This window comes from Octodon degus, unplaced genomic scaffold (assembly GCF_000260255.1).
Source record: "Octodon degus isolate 3935 unplaced genomic scaffold, OctDeg1.0 scaffold00083, whole genome shotgun sequence".
Classification (NCBI taxonomy): domain Eukaryota; kingdom Metazoa; phylum Chordata; class Mammalia; order Rodentia; family Octodontidae; genus Octodon; species Octodon degus.
In genome coordinates this window covers 11,303,081-11,324,943 of record NW_004524659.1, presented here as the reverse complement: position 1 = coordinate 11,324,943, position 21,863 = coordinate 11,303,081, and the positions used below count along the sequence as shown (strand labels likewise).

Here is a 21,863-nt window from a genome sequence, read left to right as displayed (position 1 = left end):
CAGGGAAAGTGAGAGTGGCTGTGGCTCAAAGCAGAGGGCAGGATGGCCTGGGGTCATGTGGCAAATGCAAACATACCCTGGATGAAGCCAGTCCTTACTCTCCACAGCCATTACCTTGCCTCCTTGGGCACTGCCTCCAGAGTCTTCCTGTAGCCCTCAGCTCCAGGCACACAGGCCTTCTCCTGGCCCCTCCAACATACCAGACACGTGCCAACCTCAGGCCTTTGCACTAGCTGTCCACTCTCGTCCCTAGTGTCCTCATGGTTCTCTCTCTCCTTCAAGGCTTTCGTTCACAACACAGCTTCTCAGTGAGGCTTGCTGAGCACCCATCTAAAACAGCACCCATCTAAAACACTCCTGCTTCCTTCCCTGCTTTCTCATAACCCCAGGCACTCAGCACCCATGGACAGAACATGCATACATCCACCCCTGCCGGGCTCAGCTCAGTCGAGCAATCCCAAGGGCAGTAAGCATTTTCTCCTGTCTGCTTCCAGTCCTGCTACATCTGGGCCAAGAATGGGGCCAAGCACACAGAAGGTGCTCAGTAAACATTTGCTGAACCAGCAAGGGAGGGAGGGAAACAGGTTGCCAAAAGCCATGGGAGCCAGAATGTGGGCCCTGCCTGATCACAGGCCAGCAGAGATGTGTGCTGAAAACACTCAGCCTACAAATACCCCCAGGTCATGGAGGTCTTGGTGGCCTACTGCTGCCCCTGCCTCTTCTGGGCCCTGACTACTTGCCAGAGGGAAGCAAAGAAGACACGGTCTGGCTTTGGAGTTAGAATGATGGGACAGGAGGTGCCAGGAGACTCCTGGCCAAGGGCAACAAGCACAAGTGCCAGGGCAAGGTACCCCTCCCACTTGGGAGACCAGCTGCAGGTGAGGCTTTTGGCTGTGAAGAGATTGAATGCTGAATTTCTGGAGACACTCAGGATGGGACAACCTGTGTGGAGGTGGCCCAGTGGCCAACAGGTGTGGCTGGCATTCAGGGGTAGGATGGGACACAACATAATTGTGGGTCCAAAAAAGCCAGGGCCCACCTAGAGGCAGCTGTCACTGGGCACCAGCTGGTTTGTCAGGAGAAGCCATAAAGCTGTGGCTGTGAAGTGTACTGCTTGCTAAGCAGTTTTATTATTTTCCTATTTTGTGGTACTGGGGACTGGACCCTGGGCCTCATGCATGCTAGGCAAGCACCGCACCACTCAGTCATATCCACAGCGCTTTTTATCTTTAGAGAGTCTTATTAAGTTGTTCAGGCTGGGCAGAAGCTGGGATGGAGGTGTACAGCAATTCTACTTTTAAATTAGTAGCAAAGAAGTCCAAATAGGCAAAATAGCTTTCAGGGGATACACACAATTTGGTGGCTTCAGCTTGAGACCCAGTACTGTCCCCATGGTCGACTCATTGACCTTGGGCCTCCTCTGTGCCCAGCCTGGGCTGGGAACCTGAGAGGATGAGTCAGCCAGGTCCTGCCCAGGTATTCAGCCTGCTGACCAACAGGCGTACCCTTCTCCACCCTCCGGAGACACACTGGGCTGAGCTCCCCTGGCAACAGCCCTTCCAGCCCCCATCAGCCTTGGGAGATAGTCTGTGCCCCAAGGCGGGCTTCACAGGCTGGGCGTGGGCACCCTGGCACGGGCCAGCCTAGCTGCAGCCACAACTCTGACAGTGCACACAGAGGCAGGACAGGGTGAAGAGTGTGGGTTATAGAAAGAGGCCTCAATTCCAATCCCAACCCTGCAGTTTTGCTCAAGATGGCAGGAAAAACACAAAACCAAAAGCCTCAATGCGTCACATGAGTGTTTCCTCTGCTCCACACCCTGCTTCCCCCACAGGCTCACTTCCCTTTCCTCCTTAGTTCTCAGGTATAACTAAGGTGTTCCCTCCCCCAGGAAGCTCACTGGGAGCCCTGGCTCCCCCATCCCAGGCCAACTACTTGGGGCTGTTGCCATCTAACATCTACCATTCCTCATAGCCAGGAGGCTTTGGAAAGGATCAAGGTCAGGTATGTGGTGCTTGAACAGGAGACAGAGCTCAGGGCATGGGGCTAGAGGTCAATATGGGGCCGATGGGGGCACAGTGCAAGATTCAGATTGGGTAAGTTTTGGGTTCTCAGGACTGGGGGCACATATGGAGGGCAAAAGGCCAGCACTGAACTGCAGATGTGGAAGGTTAGTGAAGGTCTGTGAGGAAGTGGAGGGTCCTGAGCTGGCTGCAGGGTCAAGGATGGGGTGATAGGCTGGGGCTGCTGGGGATGGCACAGGTGTGGGAGGTGGTGGTGGGCGATGGCTTACCTTAGGGGCCCCGGGCTGGATGGAGGTGATGCAGGCGGGGTCCACAAGGGGCTTGGGCCGGCGAGCCGACTCCTCGATCAGGCTCTGCCACTGGCGGGGCAGCCCTGTGAACTTCTGTTCATGCTGGTCAAAGCCCGTGTGCACTCGGTGCTCGAAGTTGGAGGGTGCTGAGATTTCTACTCGCTTCTTCCTCTTCCCAAACATGGTGCTGGGGCCTCTGCACTCAAGGGCGCTGTGGGAAGAAGCATGGTGGGCAGAGGGTTCAGCGGCAGGTGGGCACCCACTCTTCACCTGGCATCTCTCTGCCCCTCTGCCTCCAGCCAGAGGTTACCGCCTCTGGGTTACCGCCCTCTCCAGCTCAGGACCTCACTGTGGCCCAAGAGGCCCCACATGATATATCTCTGTCACCTGGGTTTACTACCCACCTCTGCTGTCTACAAGGATAAGGGTAGGTAGGGAGGTACAGATGGCCAGGTATCCTCTCCGTGACACTCCCAGTTTCATGATCTGGTCTTTAGGTGGGCACTAGGAATGGAGTCAGGCAAAGAGTAAATTCTCTGACTGGGAGCCCAAGGGGCCTGAGGGACCTGGCAGGCAAAGGCAACTCTCCCCTGCCATCTGCTACAGATGGCCCAGGGCAAGTGACTGGACTCCTCATACCTCTCCATGCGCTAACCTCACAGGGTTGCAGTGAGTAACAAATAGGTGAACAGAGAGCCCTGCTCATGGCCAGGCATGACTGGCAGGCCCAACAGGTGCGCTGCACGACCCACAGATGGCCCCAGGCCCTGTATCCTCATCCCAGAAGTTCTACACATGGGTTCTAGGGTCACACAGACCTGGTTTGAGGCTGGATGGGCTAGAAGGGCCCTCAGGCAGGTGATGTCTCCTCTCTGGGCTTCGGGTTACTCATCTGTAAGATGAAGGAAAAATATCCATGTGTTCTTTTACTGTTTTGTTTAGTAACCTACCACCTGGCTTCTTCTAGGCCCAGTCCTCTGCTGGCTGCTCAAGAACAAGCTGAAAACCTAGACAGCCTCCGATCTCTTGGTGGGGAAGGGCATGTAGGACACAGGCCTGTCCCCCAGATCATGACACCCAAAGTGGTCAGGGCATGCAGGCCAGGAACATCACGCCCAGCCCTGCTGGGACAGCAGGCTGGGGTAAAGGAGAACTTCCCAGAAGAGGTGATGGATGAGTTGAGGCCACGGCAAAAGGAGAAATACATCATTGGGTATTGTCTCATTCCTAGAGCCTGTACAGTGCTGGGCACAGGGCTGGCCCCCAGGCTTGTGGGCCTCCACATGCCTGTGGCCATGTGCTCCCAACCTCAAGCTGGGCTGTCTTACAAAGAACCTAGTTTTGTAAGTAGAGGACTGGAAGAGAGGTAGGTGCCAGCCCTCACCCAGAGGAAGGACCATCCAGGGGCAGCTGCTGGGGGAACCGGTTTGGCAGTGGCAGCCCAGTGAGAGGTGGGTGGGGAACCTGCAGCCAACGTGTCTCGGCTAGTCCTCATGGGCGAGTGGATGGTCAGAGCCAGACCTGGCTAGGGCTCACCCACTTGCCCTGACCTAGGCACCTGGATATGGGGTGGGACATCTCTGGGAGGGCAGGGGACTCTGTATAGTCAAGAACTCCTTGGGTGTCTTCCTGTGCCAGCTCCTGAATGCTGCCTATTCCTCCTTCTAGCCTTTAGCTCTCTGTCTATCCTGGTGGCCTTGACCTTTCTCTATCCCTCCCTTTCCTGGCTTCTCTGCCCTCACCTTTAAGTCCTAGTTCCAGCTCCTAGGGCTATCTTTAAACCCTAATAATTTCCAGCAAAGCACCAGCTCCACAGCCTCCCTGGCTTCCATGTGCAGCCAGCTTTTCTGCCTCAGAACAACACCCTCCCTGCCTGGGGCCCTAAGGCAACCTCCTCAAAGCATCAGCCATGTGACCTCTCACTCAACCCAGAAGGGCCAGGCCCTGAAGTAGGAGGAGCTCAGGATAGAGATGGGGGCTACTGGAGGTAGCTGCCTTTCCACCTTCTACCATAAACTCCCACTGGCACGCTGCCACTGCATGTGACCCAGCGGGCAGAGGGAGCGGAGGGGCACACCTCCGGATATTTGCCTGGGCCACCCCTTTCCTCTGGGCACCACACAGAGGGCAGGACAAACAGAGGAACTGGCCATGTTTATAAAGATCAGGCAGAAGCCCCACCCAGGTCCCTCCCACACAGCTCTGAGCCCCTTCTGAGCCCAAGGCAGGGACCCAACCCAGGTCAGCTCAGAACTTCACATTTAGGCAGCCCAGGCCTTAAAACTGTTTGCTGCCAGCAGTTGTGAGACCTGGCTTCATCTGTAAAGTGGAGGTGAGAGGATTCACCCCACTCCAGGGAGCTCAGTGCTGGCCCCTGATAAAAGAGGATGATGACAGCCGCTGCTTCTTGAAGCTTTTTCACAAGAAACAGCAAAACACACAAGAGCACAAGGCATTGAGGGCCTGGCTCAGAGACAGCCACAGGGATCAGAGACACACTGCGCACAGCGAAATGTGCAGCATTGTCAGCATATCAGCACTCTACCGAGCATCCCTCACAAAACCTGCACCACCTGGCCCAGGATGAAGGAGCCATTACCACCTCATGCACCAGACAAGGAATACAAGGGAGAGAGGATACCCACCAGCCCAGCTGATACAGCAAGGGTATGAGGCCGGACGTGAGACTCTAGGCTGGGTACTGCAAGCAGCCACTTCTATGGTTTCCACCTTTCCTATGGGCCTTAGGTGAGACAGTCTGCAGATGAGACTTGAAAACTAGTCCCTGACACCAGGGATGGTGATATATCTCAGCAGCAAAAGCGCTTGTGCCTGGCAAAGCTCAAGGTGCTGAGTTTGATTCCCAGTACAAGAAAACAAGCCCCTGGCACCAAACATGGTTCTCAGACTCAGTTCCAGTTCTCACCATACTTCAAGGGGCCCAAGACCCGGGGCAGAGGCCAACATGGAGCTCATGAGCTCCCTGCAACATGGGTGGAGTGGCCACTCTGGGCCTACTTTACAGATGTAGAAACTGACATACATAGAGGTGAAATCATTCTCTAAGTAAGATCTCCAAGCAGAGCAGGCCCTGGAGACCATCTGAAGCACTTAAGAGTTTATGCCCTAAAATCCCTGACTGGCTCCCAAAACTCCTCATGGCCCATGAGTCCAGAGGGATCTTTCTACAACCTGGCCCTCTTCTCCTCCCTGCACCAGCTCACTCTGTCCAGCTCATGGCTTCCCTGCTCAGCACCAAGTAAGTCCTAGCCACATCCCCAAGGCCCTTGGTGGGGCTGCCCAGCTGGAACCTCCTGTCCTGCCCACACATGGCCTGTACTCAGATGTTCCTGCTCCTATCCTGCCACTACGTCTCTTGCTCAGCTGCCTCCCAGCACTCACCACAGACATATGGGGTATATGTACGTACATATGTCTATTCACTCTTCCCTAAAAGGCCAGCTCAAGAGCAGCGACTATCATTGTCTTGCTCCCTGCTGTTCCCCACACCTGCAACACTGCCCAGTCCCTAGTGAGTCACTGAGGACCACCTGGTCAACAAGCAAATCACTGTTACGGACAGCATTGCCCCTACTCAGATACCTTGACTGCCCCTGCACACCTTCCTGGCAGCAGTGAAAAGTCAGAAGGAACATGGGGAATGGCATCCAAACGCTGAGGGTGACCCGGTGACCCGAGAGTGCAGAGAGGAGATGGAACAGAGACATGGGCTGCGGTCCCAGCCAGAGGCACAGCCGCCTCTGAAGTACAGTGTTTGATCCTCAAAATGCAAGCACATTTTGTATCCTTTTTGAAAATGTTTATTTCAATTAAAAAAAAAAAAAAAAAAAAAAACACCCTCCTGAACTTGTTAACACGTGGAACAGGCTGTTTCTGACCTGGCCTAGCAAAAGCTTCAAAGTGTCCAGACTCTCCCACATCCCCTTATTCTAACCTCTGCTCCTTCATAAGAAGAAACCAGCACCCTCCTTCCCAGCCATCAATCAATCAGAGTAATAGCTAGATCTGCTTGTGGGACAAAGCTGTGTGTGTGCACATGCGCACCCTTGAGCAAAATTTCTTACTTTTTGACTCCTCAAGCAGCACTTCGGGCTCTAAATAAGGCCAGAGTCCCTGGTGTTGGGTGGGGTAGGCAGCCGGAATCAGGGCCCAGGGTCACAGCCTTTTCAGTCACCAGGGTCAGTTAGTGAGCAAGGGTGTATAAAGAGGTGCTCACTGTCCTCAGCCTGAGCACAAGGCATCCACCATGGCTCCGTGCTTATTCTCTACCTTGACTAAGCTTTTCTACTTGCTCTGGGAAGGCCCCTTCCTATTTCAGTTTACCCCTTGCCTTACAGAGTTATGCCATGACAACAGAGGGGAGACTGGCCTGCCTACACAACCCATGGCAGGACCTACTCTACCCTAAATGCTTGGCACCATCCCTATCACATCTGTGGCAGGTCTCACCATCACCCTGTATACCCCTACCAGGCAGGGCCTCCTGCTCTGGGCCTAGTTCCGGGGGTAGGGGGAGGACACGCTGGGTAGATCCAGTGGGAGCCACAGTGGTCAGCACCCTGGGGACTGCAGAAGACCAGAAATGAGCAGGCCCCGGGCTCTCCTCAAAGTCTGGCTCACAGGCCTCGCACAGTCCTCTCCAGCAGTCAGCTCCTGACATGGTGGAGTCCTTAGTGTCTTCTGAGGTCTTGCCCAATTCACTAGCAGCACATGAAGGCAGGCAGAGTAAGCTGGTTAGCTGTGGCTGCACCCAACATCCAGCACAGGGCATGGCCCTGGAGGTGCCCCTTCACGGCATGCAGGCCAGTCCCAGGCATGCAGAGGGGCAATGCTGGGCCCTCCAAACAGTCCTGGGTGGGTGAAGAGTCCTCTTCTTTTCTGCTTCCCAACCCAAGAATGGAGGCCCAGGGACAAAGTCACAGACTGTGGTTACCCAGTACCAGGTGACAAAAGCTCTAACTCTATCTCTTGTAGATACCCCTCAGCTTCCTGCTTCTCAGTAGCCCTAGCTCTAGCTGAGGCCCCCATACTGGACAAAGAATCCCAGGGACTTACAGGACTTGCAGGAGCAACTAACTCCATAACAACCAGAACTAGTATCAGAAAAGCTGCCTTGGTGAGGAGGGAAGCTGAAGAAGCCATGAGCGGATGAACAAATTCTCCCAGTATCTTACCTGATAGGCAGCAACTGATGAGGCCCACCCACCCAGCCAGCCAGCCAGCCAGCCAGCCAGCCAGCCAGCCAGCCAGCCACGTTGGCCTATCTCCTCACTCCGGCACACTGGCCATCTCCTTGCTGCCTTGGACATATCAGAGCCTGTTTTAGCCTCAGGGCTGTTGTACCTACTGTCCTAGCAGCCCAGAACTGCACAGCTTACTCTTTCTTGATATTCAGGTCTTAGTGCTAACAAAACAACCTCGGAGAGACTGCTCCTGACCCTCTAACAAAAGCTGGGCCCTTTTCTGGCCCCCTAGTACAATGGCGGTGCCCTAGCATCACGAGCAGTGTCTAGTACACAGCATGTGTCCTGTGAGTATCTGGGGAGCAGGTGAGTGATGCTGTTGCCTGTATGATGAGTCTGCACTCAGGAGCAGGGGACTCTCCAGGGTCCCCTGAGCCTTGGGCCTGAAAACTTGAGGCAAGCCTGATGCACATCCTAAAATTGGGGCAAACCTCATGCACATCCTCAACACTGCTAGCGGGGGCCCACTGGGAGCCACCTCTTCTCTGGCTGCAGGGAGGCCTACCCATACAGAAGCAGCCTCAGTAGGCGACCAGAGGAAACAGCTGCATGTTTCTACTACAGGCAAGAGGCAAACCACAGAGGAGATGCCTCCAGGAACACGCCAGTCCCTGCACTGGGGAAACCCCACCAAATGACACAACTCTGGGGTGTCCTGGCCTCGGAAAGTCAGTCCTCTTAAGAGCCCAGGGCAGCCCTGCACACCTTGCTCAGCGCCATCCTCTCCCAGCAGACCTCTGCAGACTGCCTTGGCCTGGCTCCCTGAATGCCTCACCCCAACCTTCACCTTATCCCTTCTTCTTGCTTCAAATCACTATGTCAGTCACCTTCTTGAGGGCACCTAACAGAGATACAATTTTACATTTGTGTGATGCTTTCATTATTGTTTCCTCAATGGCTGGGCACCCCCAGGAAGAGAGCCTGTATTTCCTGGCCACTGCCTGGCACAGGAATGGCCCAGCGCAGGGCTTGGGAGACAGCTGGTACTTAAAAGCAGATGGCCCAGTCTCAACTCCCAGCTCTACTACCTCAAGCTGTGTGCTCCTGGAGAAGTCACTGAGCCTCTCTGCACCTCAGCATTCTCATCTGCAAATCCAGCATAGCCCTTATCTTTTGGGACTATTCAGAGTGAATGAGATGACACAAGTAAAGCACGTAGCACAAGCTACAGAGAGTACAGCTAGCCGCTGTTATTACTGCTGCTGTATCAATGAACAAATGAACCAATGAACGAACACACAAATGGGGGCGCTGGGTATAGTCCTTCCCAGGCCAAGCAAATGTGCCAGTCTCATCTTTTCCAGGGCTAGGGAGAGGGGAGCATGACTGGCTGCCACTGACTGAGGAGAGGTCTGCTTCTCTCCCTGGACAGGGTGACCCGGGAAGGCAGGGCAGGGGCCACTTTAGCCACCTGTGTACCAGCACCAGGGGTGGATGCAGTGCAGTGCAGCTGAATGAGGAGACAGTGCTTATTACCCAGCCAGGCTCAGCCAGCCCCTACCCCAATCTGCAGAAACACAGGGCACCATCACCACCTCTCATTCTCAAGAGGTGCAGAATGTATACAGGAAATGGGGGTGGGTAGGACTGTGAAAGTCAGGCTAGACTCCCTGACCTTTCTTTTGAGGTCACAGGGAAGGAAGGAATCAGAAAGGAAGCTCCCAGCCCCTCCCAGGCTGGAACACAAGCCTGCACCCAGTCTGCCTCCTGCCACTCATGCCCCTCAAGGTTGCCCAGACACGGGAGACACACTAAGTGGCAACTGATGCCCCCTCCAACCCAACACAGAAAGCCAAATAAGCACATGGATGATGTATCCTCCCCCCATGTTCCTGGGACATCTGAGGTTAGCCACACATGCCCACGGGCCCCAGCCACACACACTGGTCACACAGCTCCCTGACCTGCCAGAGACTAGAGCCAGCAACCTTATACCCACATCTTGGGCATCAAGGTGGTGGCCATCACGGGATTGAGTAAGTACTTTCCTTGCTGTGAGGCATTAGGGCAGAGACATATGCCCTAAGCTAAAGTTCTTGTCTCTAGAACCTTGGGCCCTAGCAGAACATGCCCTGTAGGGAGCCACAGAGCCCCTGTAGGAAAGGCAGGAGGCTCAGAGCAGGCACAGGCAGGTGGAGGGGCCAGGACTCCCAGACAGGCCAGAGCAGGCCTCTGTGGACATATAAAGACCACACACCCCAGAGACACAGGGACTCTCACTGGAGACCACAGACAAGTCCCAGAGACCACAGGGAGCACAGGACAGACATGCCACAAACCCTAGTCAGCTTGTACAAACACAGGGATATGCTTGCAGGTACACAGGCCCAAGGATGTGCCATGACTTCCAGTCCTGCTAACAAGATGCATCCTCATACTGACATGCTCAGGAACACCCCAAGATACAAAGCTAGATCATGAGACTGCACAAGGCCAGACTCACTTTCAATAGGGAATGAGTGTCCCCAGTCACCAGTTAACTCCAGGGTCACCCAGAGTGCCTCAGTGAGCCACGGCCCTCCTCGAGGCCTCATGCAAACCAGACTCCAGAAGCATGCTTGCAGAGAAGCTCAGGAAGCTGCTCAGTATAGGTATACCCCCAGCAGATAGGCGCCCGCCACCTCACACGACTAGAAACAGTTTTGGCTCTGTCCCCAACCCCAGGAAAGGTATGGCCCCTCACCTAGTGCAGGCTTCTTCTATCTTCTGCTTACCTCCTGGGCCATAGGGGCTGCTGGTAGATACAGGCTTCCAGTGAGCAGGCAGGGAACGGGAATCCAGGACCCTCACCAAGGACACCCAGTTGGCTCTCCACCTCAGCCTCCCTGGTAGAAGTGGTGATGTGGCCCTACCCTGGCAGCAGTGAAGCTTGACTGGGGCTCCTACCCATGGAGGACAGGAGGCAGGATGGGGCAAGCCAAGACCAGAGCCGGCTGGGTAGGCCTTGGCCACATGGCCCACAGCTGCTGGACAGAAGATGGGCTGCCTGGGAATTGAAACCACAGCCAGCTTCAGCAGGCTCAGTCTCCAGTCACACACACACACACACACACACACACACACACTGCCTCACCTCCATGCCAGGCGGGGCACCAAGGGCCTAGGAAGCCAGGCTCAGCGGGGCTGAATGGAAGAAGAGGCTTGAGCAGTGGAGGAGTGCAGGGTCTAGGTGAAGGTCAGGGTCTCTGGTGAGGGATGGGTGGGTTCTCTCTCATGCAGGGCTGCCTATGTCTCCCCACCCCAGGCTGGGACAACACTACCAGAGGCACAAATGATGAAAGGGGAGATCACAGAGGGAGAGGGACAGTGGGACCTGTGACCCCTGACTCTGCAACCAACTCTAAGGCCAGACACAGAACAGGGAATGGGAGATGGCCCTGCTCCAAGGGCTTGGGGCCCCATCTATCCCCCTTCTGTGCAGTCAAGGGCTCTGACCAAGGGCTAGGCCAGGCTTGGGGCATAGTAGGGCATGTCCAGGGACCCCCATTCAGCCTGTATTTCCACTAGGCCCTCCCTTGTGGGGGTGGGGCACCCATCAAACAACCTGCCAGAAGGGCAGTCTTCCCAAACCGGACTGGCAGGTTTGTGCTCTGGTGGGGGTGGCTGAGATTGGGCAGCTTTGGCCAGTGACAGGAAACTAGGTCCCATGGGGAGGAAGGAAGGGGGGCTGAACTGGGTGATTCTCAATTACTCACATTCTACAACGTTGGCACTCAGCTACCCCTTTCCTTTCCTCCCTCTGCCTGCATCTATAACAAAGGCATAAGGTTCCAAAGCCAAAAAATGCCACAGGGTACACAGCCACCAGAGTGGCTCCATCCCCTCTTGGGCCTGCAGGTAACCCTTACTAGAGTTTTTTTCTGAAAGGAAGATGCTTTTAACAATAACATAAATGGCAGCACATCACACACACTATTCTGCACCATGCTTTTCTCCACGCTCCTGGCCCTCAGGCAGCAACAAGGTGAGTAGAAGACACACAGTGGAGGCCTGGAACACACAAGCAAAACGTGGACCCCATCGGTTCACAGCAGGCAGCACAGTCTGGAGCTACTGGAGCCCAGAAACAAGACAGGCTCATCCACAGAAGATGGCAAGTGTGCCATGACCTCCTGGCTCCCTGGATGGCACATGGAGAGGGAAAGATGAATGACCTACATTGCATGTGGGTAAATATAAAAAACTGATGCTAACCAGATGCAGCAAAACATAAAACAATGTGTCCTAGGACTCTGTTTCAGATAAAGTACAGAATCAGGCAAACGGACCTAAGTAGGTTTTAAAAATTAAATTATTTTTATCGTACTTTAGTGATGACATTGAGGAAGGCAAAAAAGAAGGGACAGCCTCAAGTCTGGAAAGCAGCTCCTCTTGGGAGAGACTGACCTGAGGACTGAGAGCTCTTGGGGTGCAGGTCAGGTAGGCAATGCCTGTTCCTTCACCTGGGGGTGGGGGTGACCTGGGCTCCTCTTTACAGTAACTGGTTATGCTATTTATCTGTGTTATTGTCAAATCCTAACAATTTCAAATCATGACTTTAAAACAAAGATTACGTATGTATGTCTCGGCGCTCTTCCTGTTCCTTGCTGGCAAGATGCCGCCTGCTGCTTCGGCATCCTGGTGGAAGGGCTGTGAGGCCTTGAGTGCGCCCCATGGGGCCCCACTGGGGGATTGGTCTTTTGCTTTTACAAATGGCACAGCAGTACTAGCCATGTGCAGCTGTCATTTTGAAAGTGTGCACACAAGCATGAGGGTAAATTACTGGAAGGGGGACTGTCAAGCCCTGTGCAAGGGTTGCTCCACTCAGCCCTGCAAGGACAGCCTGTCCTACTACTGTCTAGCAGACAGGGTGCCACCAATCCTGACCTCTGCCAGCCAGGAACAGTCTGGCCCCTCTCAGCCTAGTTTTCATTTGCATTTTCCACTTACTAGGTTGAGCACCCTTTCAGATTACAAAAGCCATCAGCATGTCCTCTTCCGGCTAAATGTCTGTTCAAAGCCTCTGCCTATTCTGTTAGGTCAGGGAAACTTTTGTAACTCTAATCTGACTATGCCCTCTATTGAAAATGTACCTCTACCCACACAGCAAAGACCACCCCCTCACCAGGATCCTCAAGCCACGTCTACTTCTGACCTGCTGTGCAACTTCCTCCAACATGCACGAGTCCCCTGCAAAATCCAACACACGTCCGCAATGCACTGCCCATGTGGACAAAGCACAGCATGACCCCTGCTCCATGGAGCTTATACTCAACTATTACAAATGAGATGTGAAATTCCAGCTGACATAGGCTCACTGCAGGGACAGCTAAGGACAGGGTTAGAAGTGAGGCAGAGGCAGAGGCAGGCACAGGAGGGCCAGGGCCTGCAGTGGGCAATGGAAACTGCCTGCCTGCTACAGGATGCGACCAGGTGTGCCAAGTCGGTGTGGGGGTGGGAGGAAAGGGTCATAGCATTGGCCATGGCAAGGCACATGGGGGCTGGGACTGCATGAACTGAGATGAGGGCAGCCACATTCTGCATACCAAGATGGAACAGCATGGGTCAGATACCAGAGATGAGGACAGGGAACACAGCAAAGATGACTCTGAAATGGTTCAAACTGCAGCACCATCTATAAAGGGGTTTTGGAAGGGTTCCAGAAATGCCAGGCCCAGACCCAAGAAGAGCCCAACTTGAGAAGAAAGGGAATAAAGTGGGAGGAATCTGTCCATCCAACACTAAGACCTACCACGTAACTGCAGTCATCTAGATGGTAAGGGGCAAACACAGATCCACAGAACAGTGCAAAGAACCCTGAAACCTACCAGCACGAATGCATCCAATTGGGTTTTAAAACTTTTTTTATTGCAGTAAAATATACACAATAGTTATAATTTCAACCATTTGTAAGTTGTTTTAGTGGCTTTACATATATCAGCAACGTTGTATAACCATCACTACCATCTACTGCCAGCCCTTTTTATCATTCCCCACAAAAACTCTGTACCCAGTAAAAAAGTAATTGCTTCCTCTTCCTCTGTCCCCTGAGCCCTAGGTAACCTCTCTTCTACTTTCTGTCCCTTTGAATTTGCCTATTTTAGGCCTGTCACACAAGTAGAATCATATAATATCTTCCCTCTTTGTCTGGCTTATTTCACTAAGCATAATGCTTTCAATGTCCAGCTACATGACAGCATCTTTCAAAATGCTATTCCTTTTTAAGGCTGAATGATATTCCATCATGTGTATATGCCACATTTTGCTTCTCCTTTCATTTACTGATGGACCCTAGGTCACCTCCACCTGGCTGTTGTGAACAATGCTGCTTTGAACTTGGGTGTATGGATACCTGTTCAAGTCCCTGCTCTCACTTCTTCTGGACGTATACCTGCAAGTGAAACTGCTGGATCATGAGGTAACTCTATACTTTGCAGACTGTCAAACTGCTTCCTCTTGGTTGTGCCATTTTACAATCCCCCAGTGATGGATAGGGTTATCCACAGCCTCCCAACACTTGTTAGTTCTGTTTTGGTTTGGTTTTTGGTAGTAGTCACCCCAGTAGATGTGAAGTGGTATCTCATACTAGTGACTGATTCTTGACAAAGAAGCATAGCAAAGTCAGTGAAAGAAAGAACGGCTTCAACAAATGGTGCAGGGCTACCTAGACATCCACAGGCAACAACAACAACAAAGAATCTTGATCTAAACCTTATACTTCCCACAAAAATTAACTCATAATGGATAATGGCCTTAAAAGTAAAATGTAAAACTTTAAACATTTTAGAAAAATAATTTCAGGATCTAGCACAAGACACAGGGTTCTTACTTACACTTGACATTAAAACCATGATCCACAAAAGGAAAAATTAATAAATGATTTAATCAAAGTTAAAAACTAAACCTCTGCAAAAGTCTATGTGAAGAACTTTATACAAAGACAAGCCACAGACTGGGAAAAATGCTTGCAAACCACACCTGACCAAGGACCAGCATCAGGGCCAGTGAGATAGCTCAACGGTCTAAAGCGCCTGCTTAAGCAAGCTTAGGCAAGTACACAGGGAAAGCGGTTTGATCCCCAGTACCACCTGCCAAACCAGCCCTGCCCCCATGGTGGGCTGAGCCAGCCACACCCACATACACCCACACCCACACACCCACACACCCACACACACACAGGAGAGGGGATGAGATGGAAAAGAGGGAAAATCTCAATGTAAATTCCTCAAGGACCAGCATCTACGGTAGGCATGGCACTCTCAAAACTCAACAGTACTAAGCCAAATAATCCAATAAGAAAATGAGCAGAAGACATGAGACATTCCACCAAGATACACAGATGGCAGATACGCACATGACTGGGTGTTCAATATCATTAGCTTTTAAAGAGATGCACATAAAAGCCACAAGAAGATATCACCACATACTTATTAGAAGAGTTAAAATAAAAAACAGTGGCAATACGAAATGCTGATGAGGCTGCAGAGAAACAGGATCGCTCACACATCGCTGGTGGGAATTTGAAGTGGTATAGCCACTCTGGAAAACAGTCTGGAGACTTTCGTAAAACATGCAACCACCATCCTGCCCAGCAATTGCACTTCTGAGTATTCGCCCCAGAGAAACAAAATTTATGTTCCACACAAAAAGCTGTGTGTGAATGTTTGTAGCAGCTTTTTTCATAATAGCCAAAAAGCTAGAAACAAGCAGATGTCCTTCACTGGGTGGATGATTAAACACACTTTGGAGCACCACCCAGCCAGAAAGAGGAGTGAACTCCTGATACACACAGCGATTTGCTTGAGTCTCCAGAGACTCACACTGCATGAGCACAGCTGATTCCGAAAGGCTGCATATGGTATGATTCTATTTGCACAAATGTTGAAACAACAGAAGTACAAACCTGGGGAAAGGTTAGGCGATATTGGGGTGGAGGATGATGGTATGTTGTGTCTCCATTGCACGGAGGCCAACATCCTGCTCTGACCTTGGAGACAGTTTTGGATGATGTTACCACTAAGGGAAATTGGGTAAAGGGTGCACCAGATAGTGCTTACACACACAACTGCATATGTATCTATAACTATCTTAAATAAAACATGTAAAGTATTAATAATTTAAAAGCTGGGCATGGTGACACACACCTGTGATCTGGCACTCAGGAGGCTGAGATAGGACTCCCTCAAGTTCAAGGCCAGCCTGAACAACATGAGTTCAAAGCCAGCCTGAACTACATACATAGCAAGACCCTGTCTCAAAAAACAAAAGACAAAGGAAAATTATTAACAATGCCAGGCCCTTCCCCACATTAGCCTTTGAAAGTGCCTTTTTTTTTTTTTTTTTTTTGTTACTGAGGCTCAAACTCAGAACCTTACCCTTGCCAAGCAGGTGCTTAAGTCGTTGAGCTATCTCCCCAGCCACATTAGATTTTGAACATTAGATTTTGAACATGAACCTGAGTTCAATCCCTGGTTCCACCAAAAAAAAAAAAAAAAAAGAAAGAAAGAAAGAAACTAATTCTTTAGCCCATGTTTCCTCCTCAAGGAAGCATTCCCTGATTTTCTAGCCTGGAGCCAGGCCCTCCCATCCTACATTCTTCTGGGCTTCCCCCAACACAGCTGTCATTGCAGTGTCTGCCTTCCACAAGTTCCATGAGAGCAGGGTTTGACAGATCACCACCAGTTTGCTAGGGTGGGTGCAGCCAGGGTTGGTTTCATAGGAGATACACACTGACTAGCCACTGAATGGTAATAATAGCAATACTAATGACAGCTGACACTGACAGGTTCACATGCCAGCTCTTATGAGTACTTTACATGAATGAAATAACCCTAAACCATCAGTTTCCAAAGGGGAGAAACAGAGGTCAACAGAAGTGGGATAGAAGTTGCTACATGTCTGAGGTCACTCAACCTGATAATCTGTACCTACCCTCATACTAGCAGGGAGCAGGGCCAGGTGGCAGAAGCCAAGCCAGCTGATCTGGAGCCTTTGACAGCAACCTCCACCCAGACAGAGGGTATCCTCAGAAAACATAGCATGTGCCTGGGGAAGAAATGACGACCCTCCTGCCCCTAGCTCCCGACCCATTCCTTCCTCCACACAGACATGGGTGCCACCAAAACCCTATATGCTGTATAGGCACTTGGGGCCCATCTGAATCCCATCCACCCACTTGCAACCTGCATGCTGTCTGTGGGCAGCAACAGCCCACCTCCACCCTTCTGCTCAGTTACTTTCAGAGGGCTGAGAGGCACCTCTCACCTCTGCTGTGGAGCATTCTTCTTGGCATAGCACTTGCTTTAACCACCCAAGGAAATCTCAAGATCAACATACTGAGAATAAGCTGCAGCCCAATGCTACCCACCCTGTACCTTTTGCATATAGTTTTTGAACAATGATGCTGCGGCTACTCAGGGAGTAGGCAGGGACCAGGGAGGCTTAGGCACCTCAGACAGTCCCTGGGGACTGTAACCACACAGGCTGGCTTTATCTCTTAGCTTGATACCGGGGGCAAGAAGCTTCCAGCTAGTGATTCTATGTTCCCTTAGGGTATCTGAAAATTCACCAAAAACAAAGCGATGAGGAAGAGGGGGCTGAATATATTTGACAATACTGCAAAGAGCTCAAGGAGGGACTTCTAATGCCTGTCCTCTTGCTCTGAGAGGCAACTTCAGGGGCATTTGCTTGATAATTATTCACAAAACTGACCATGGAGTTTTCTTCCCATTTTACAATATCTACTTTATGTATTTACATTTTGGATCTTTGGATCTTATTTACTCTTTCAGCTTCTCACACTTGGAGACAATACGATGTTTACACACGTGTATATGATTTATTTCTTATGAGTATGAGAAACTGGGATGGGTGAATGGAAAAAGGAAAGGGAACAAGCAATATATACACACACACACATACACGTACATACATATATGTATATATATGGTAGTTACACATACATATATATATATATATATATACACTAATTTCTTTTAGGTTATCAAAAAGAAAGGCTTGTGCTAATATTATTTAGACAATTAAATGCCAGTATCTTGTTCTTTGAGTAATTTAAAGACAACACACAACAAATTAACCACTGTTACCCTCCTATTATCTTGTTTTGAAATTTTCTTTCTTTTTTCCTCTTTAAAATAAAAAAACAAACAACTGAGCACAGAGGTTTCTGCACTTTCCATACTTGTCAGGTCTTACATTACCATGCAAGAGAACCAAGGAGTGTGAGCTCCACCCACGGGAGCTCTCCGTGTCTGCACATGCCTGCCAACAGTCTCTGTCTCTCCTTCTTAGTTTCTGTCCCCTCCCTCCTCAAGACTGTAACTGCTGCCACAATCACAGCACTCACCTTGGCCCCTTGCAACTCTTGGCCTGTTTCCTGCAAGGAAGACAAAAGCCTGGACACAGCCAGCCCCTGAACCCTCAGGCTGTGGCCACAACACCCAGACCTTTCTGCATACTGGGCACTCAGTCCTGCTCCTATCACACACCCAGGAAGTCTTCCGAGCTTTCAAAGCAGCAGTCCAACATGTCCCTGCCCTGGCCCAACCCAGAGTATCACAGCTGGCCACACAGGATAGAAGTGTTCCCGTGGCAGAGACAGCCCCGACTGGCGCATCTGTGCCCCATGCTAGACAATGCAGCACAGCAGTGAGGCTGGTTACAAAGTGTTACGTGCAGGTGCCTAGAGCAAAACAAGAGCCCCAGGAAGGTGCTGTTAAGGATCCATTTTGCAGAAGAGGACAAAGAGGCTCCGAAGGGCAGGTGCCCATGCAGGCCCACAGTGTTTATCAGAACCATGAGCCTATGCAAGTCTGAGGTCTGACACTGATCAAAGTCCACTCATTAAGCCAGGCTGTTCTCTCAACCACATATCAAAACCTCTTTATCATGCACTTACTGGGTGACAGGCACCGTTCTAGACAGTGGGAATGTGACAGCAAGACAGAGGCCCTGTCTGCCTGGAGCTGACATTCTAGTGGGTAAGACCACACACAAGACAATAAACAGGGAGAGAACACAGAGTGACAGGTACTCTATCAGACGGCAAAGTTAAGGAGGTTCCTGAAGGGGTGCCAAGCAGAGACCAGACACAGCAAAGGTCCATGTGGGGGTGGGGTGGGGCAAGCATTCAGGGGACAGGCAACAGCCACTGAGAAGGCTTAGGGGTAGACAGTGGACAGTCGAAAGGCTAAGAGGGAGGAAGGGGGTTGGCTGAGGTCAAAGGGATCTGCCCCTAAGCCCAGAAGAATAACAGCCACTCCCTAAGCACAACAGTCCTCACCACAGTCCTCCAGGGGACATGCGGTCACCAACCTGCTATAGAGGAGGAGGAAGCGGAGAGACTGGGAATGTTGCCCAGTGGCACAGCTGGCCAGGGGTGGGGCTGGGCAGAAACTTATTCTTCCCCAAAAGCTGACCTTGAAGCCACGTGGATGGCAGCTCTTCACTCAGGACTATAGCTCTTGCAAAGCAGGAACCCAAAGCGACTCATCTACAGGAGGTCAGGGCTGCCACACTCAGAGCCCAGGGTGGTTCCAGGCATTGGTCCTTCAGGCCCTCCTGCCCTACTTCTCCTGTATCCCGGTACTGGTCTTCCTGGGAGTGACAATGAAGGTTTTTGTTATTGTTTTAATCCACTCACATTTGTTTATTTATCTGCACTACTGGGAATGGAACCTAGGGCCTTGTGCATGCTAGGCAAGTGCTCTCCAACTGAGCTGTTACATGCTTAGCACTTTACAAAAATTCTTATTCTGAGACAGAATCTCTCCAAGTTGCCCAGGTTGGCCTTGAGCTTATAATCCTTCTGCCATGGCCTCCTGAACTGCTGGGGTTACAGATGTGTACCACCATACACAGATTATCTTAAAACTTTAACTTTTTAATTATTTTTCAAAGCTAACTTGATAGTCATACATCTCCTTTGAAAGTGTTTTTCTCTGGACAAATTGAGCTCGTATCATATGGAGCCTCTGGGCTTAACTCCCAGCCTATGGGCAGCACAGGGGACAGAAGAACTTAGGAAATGACACCACAGGGATGAAGATGCAGGATCCAGACTGTGGGAAACTGTCCCGCACAAAGGGCCCAGCTCCTCCATGAATAAACCCCAGAAATGCGATAGAGATAGAAGATGTAAAAGGCCTTTCAACCATGTGTCAAGTGCACACCTATTCTGAACCCTTATCAAACAGAAAGATAAAAGGATTGTAAAACAATCATGAAATATGAGGACATTAAGGAATTCCTATTTATAGACAAATCTGAAATATTCCTAGCTAAAGCATATGATACGGCTTTTTTTTTTTTTTGTACTGGGAATCGAACTCAGGACCGTGCACTTGCCAGCAGGCACTGTACCACTGAGCAATATCCCTGGCCCTTATAACATACTTGTTTTAAGTAATTGAGGAAGTGGGGGCTGGGGAACAGATGACAAATCCTGGCTGTGACAGGGACCTGTGAAGCTAGAGACAAGGACCTGGGGTGGAAAGGAGACCATGTTTTGAGTCTGTGTGAATATTGCCATAAACAAAGGTGTTCAACATTTTATAAGCTGGGTACAGTGGTGCACATGTGTAAAACCAGCTACTAAGGAAGCTGAGACAAGAGGATTGCAAATTCAAGGCCAACTTGGCAACTTAGCAAAATCTTATCTTAAAATCAACCTATAGTACTGTGCAAAAAAAAAAAAAAAAAAAAGTTTGTAAAAGGAGATATGACCTTAATCATAGAGTAAGGAATGCTGGATCACTCACACTGTGAATCCTAACTACCAAATCCAAGCTGCCTGCACCCTGCTTCCCTAATAACTGTAATGGTAATACCAGTAATAGGGACCATAATGATGTGATGACAGCAGCCTGTTCTGAGCTGCATGCACACGCTGACTCACTTAATCTTCCAGCAACCCTGGCCCACAGCAAGAGTCATTATCCTCCTGCTCCAGACGTAGGAACTCAGGGACATCTGAGGCTCAGCCTTTGCCTGAGATCAGGGAGGAAGCTATGTTGGAGCTGGACCCCAGCCTTCCCCAGAGAAGGCCTAAGAGAAGGCAAGTGCAACCCTCAACTCTCGGTCCTCAGTGAGCTGGGATGCACAGGAACACTAGCTATCACTCCCCTTATCCACATAACATCATAAAGGCTCTTGCAATGCAATATGCACATCTTCAGCACAAGCCTTTGCTTGTGGAATTAAAGTATGGGCCAGCAGGCAGTCGGACCCCACACAAGACAGAAATGATAAAAAAGAGTGGATGACCTGATTCTGGGACCCAAAAGAGGTGTGGTGTCCCCCCTGTTGGGTTGCAAAACTGGCCCCAACAACTACCAGCCCTGTGTGCTCTTCCCTCCAGCTCCTCCAGACTCCAGGTGTCAGAAACAGCAAGGAAGGCCAGCCTGGTGACATCAGCATCTTTCCCATTAGCAGCATATCCTGGGCCTGCAGAAGCTATCTCCTCTCAGCCAGCTTTAGGTAGATCCTGTCTCAAAACGCAGAAGCCTGTAAAGCTTTCTCCAGGTGCGGAGGGAAACAAATACATACACCTGTAGCCCCAGCAACCCAGGAGACTGAGGCAGGAAGACTTTATAAATTCAAGCTATGGGTCTTAGCTGCCTTACCTCTAACTTAGGGGATAACAGTCTTGCTTCCCTAGAGTATGCTATGACTTAATCACTCCATGTGAAAAGCCTAAAAAAGCATCAGGAATGTCAGAAATCTGATACTTTTGCTATCATTCCTTCCAGCCAGTAGCTCTCTTCTCACTTGCTCAAAGAAGCTTTATGCTTCCCGTGGCCAGACACTAGGATTCAGATGGCCTAGGCTTGGGCCCTGTGCCCACACTCTACCCCATGTGGTTCTGCATGCAGCTCTCACTGCAAGAGGAGGGGCGGCTTGCAGAGCCAGGCCTCAGAGTCTGAAGGAGGGGAGGGTGCCAAGTGAGGCAGGCTGATGAGGTGGGAGGAGGGAGAAGGTGCAGGGGCAGGATCCAGAGGCCCTTCTCCTGCTGTCCACCCTCCCCCACCTAGAGCCACTAGGAGTCTAGGGCCTGCAGGAATGCAAGGAATGAAGCCAGGCCTGGTACAGCAATCTCCAGGCCCCCTCCTCCTTTGCACCCCACAGGAGCATATACCACATCAGCTCACCATCTCCCCTGGGAAGGCCTTGGCCATCACTTAAGCCCATCTTCCCTGTCTCTACCCCCTTGCTCCAGGTCTTCTCCCTGGAGCTTGGCTCTAGAACCCATTATTCCCTCAGGGGCCCTTGATCACAGGACCTGGCAT

General features: G+C 51.1%; 1 protein-coding gene across 4 annotated transcripts in view; it reads right to left on the bottom strand.

Moving 5' to 3' along the window:
* Pak4 (p21 (RAC1) activated kinase 4) overlaps positions 1 to 21,863 on the bottom strand; it is a 39,360-nt gene that overhangs the window by 6,704 nt on the left and 10,793 nt on the right. For 2 of the 4 annotated variants that reach the window (XM_023721531.1, XM_023721535.1), the window contains exons 2-3: positions 3,133 to 3,206; positions 2,294 to 2,525 (exon numbers count right to left, since the gene is read on the bottom strand). In XM_023721531.1, the coding sequence (XP_023577299.1) occupies positions 2,294 to 2,497 (204 nt within the window). In that variant the 5' untranslated portion in view covers positions 2,498 to 2,525; positions 3,133 to 3,206. Of the gene's footprint in view, positions 1 to 2,293; positions 2,526 to 3,132; positions 3,207 to 10,292; positions 10,386 to 18,995; positions 19,174 to 21,863 lie in introns of those variants that run through there. The other 2 variants (XM_023721533.1, XM_023721534.1) reach the window with 2 other exon arrangements.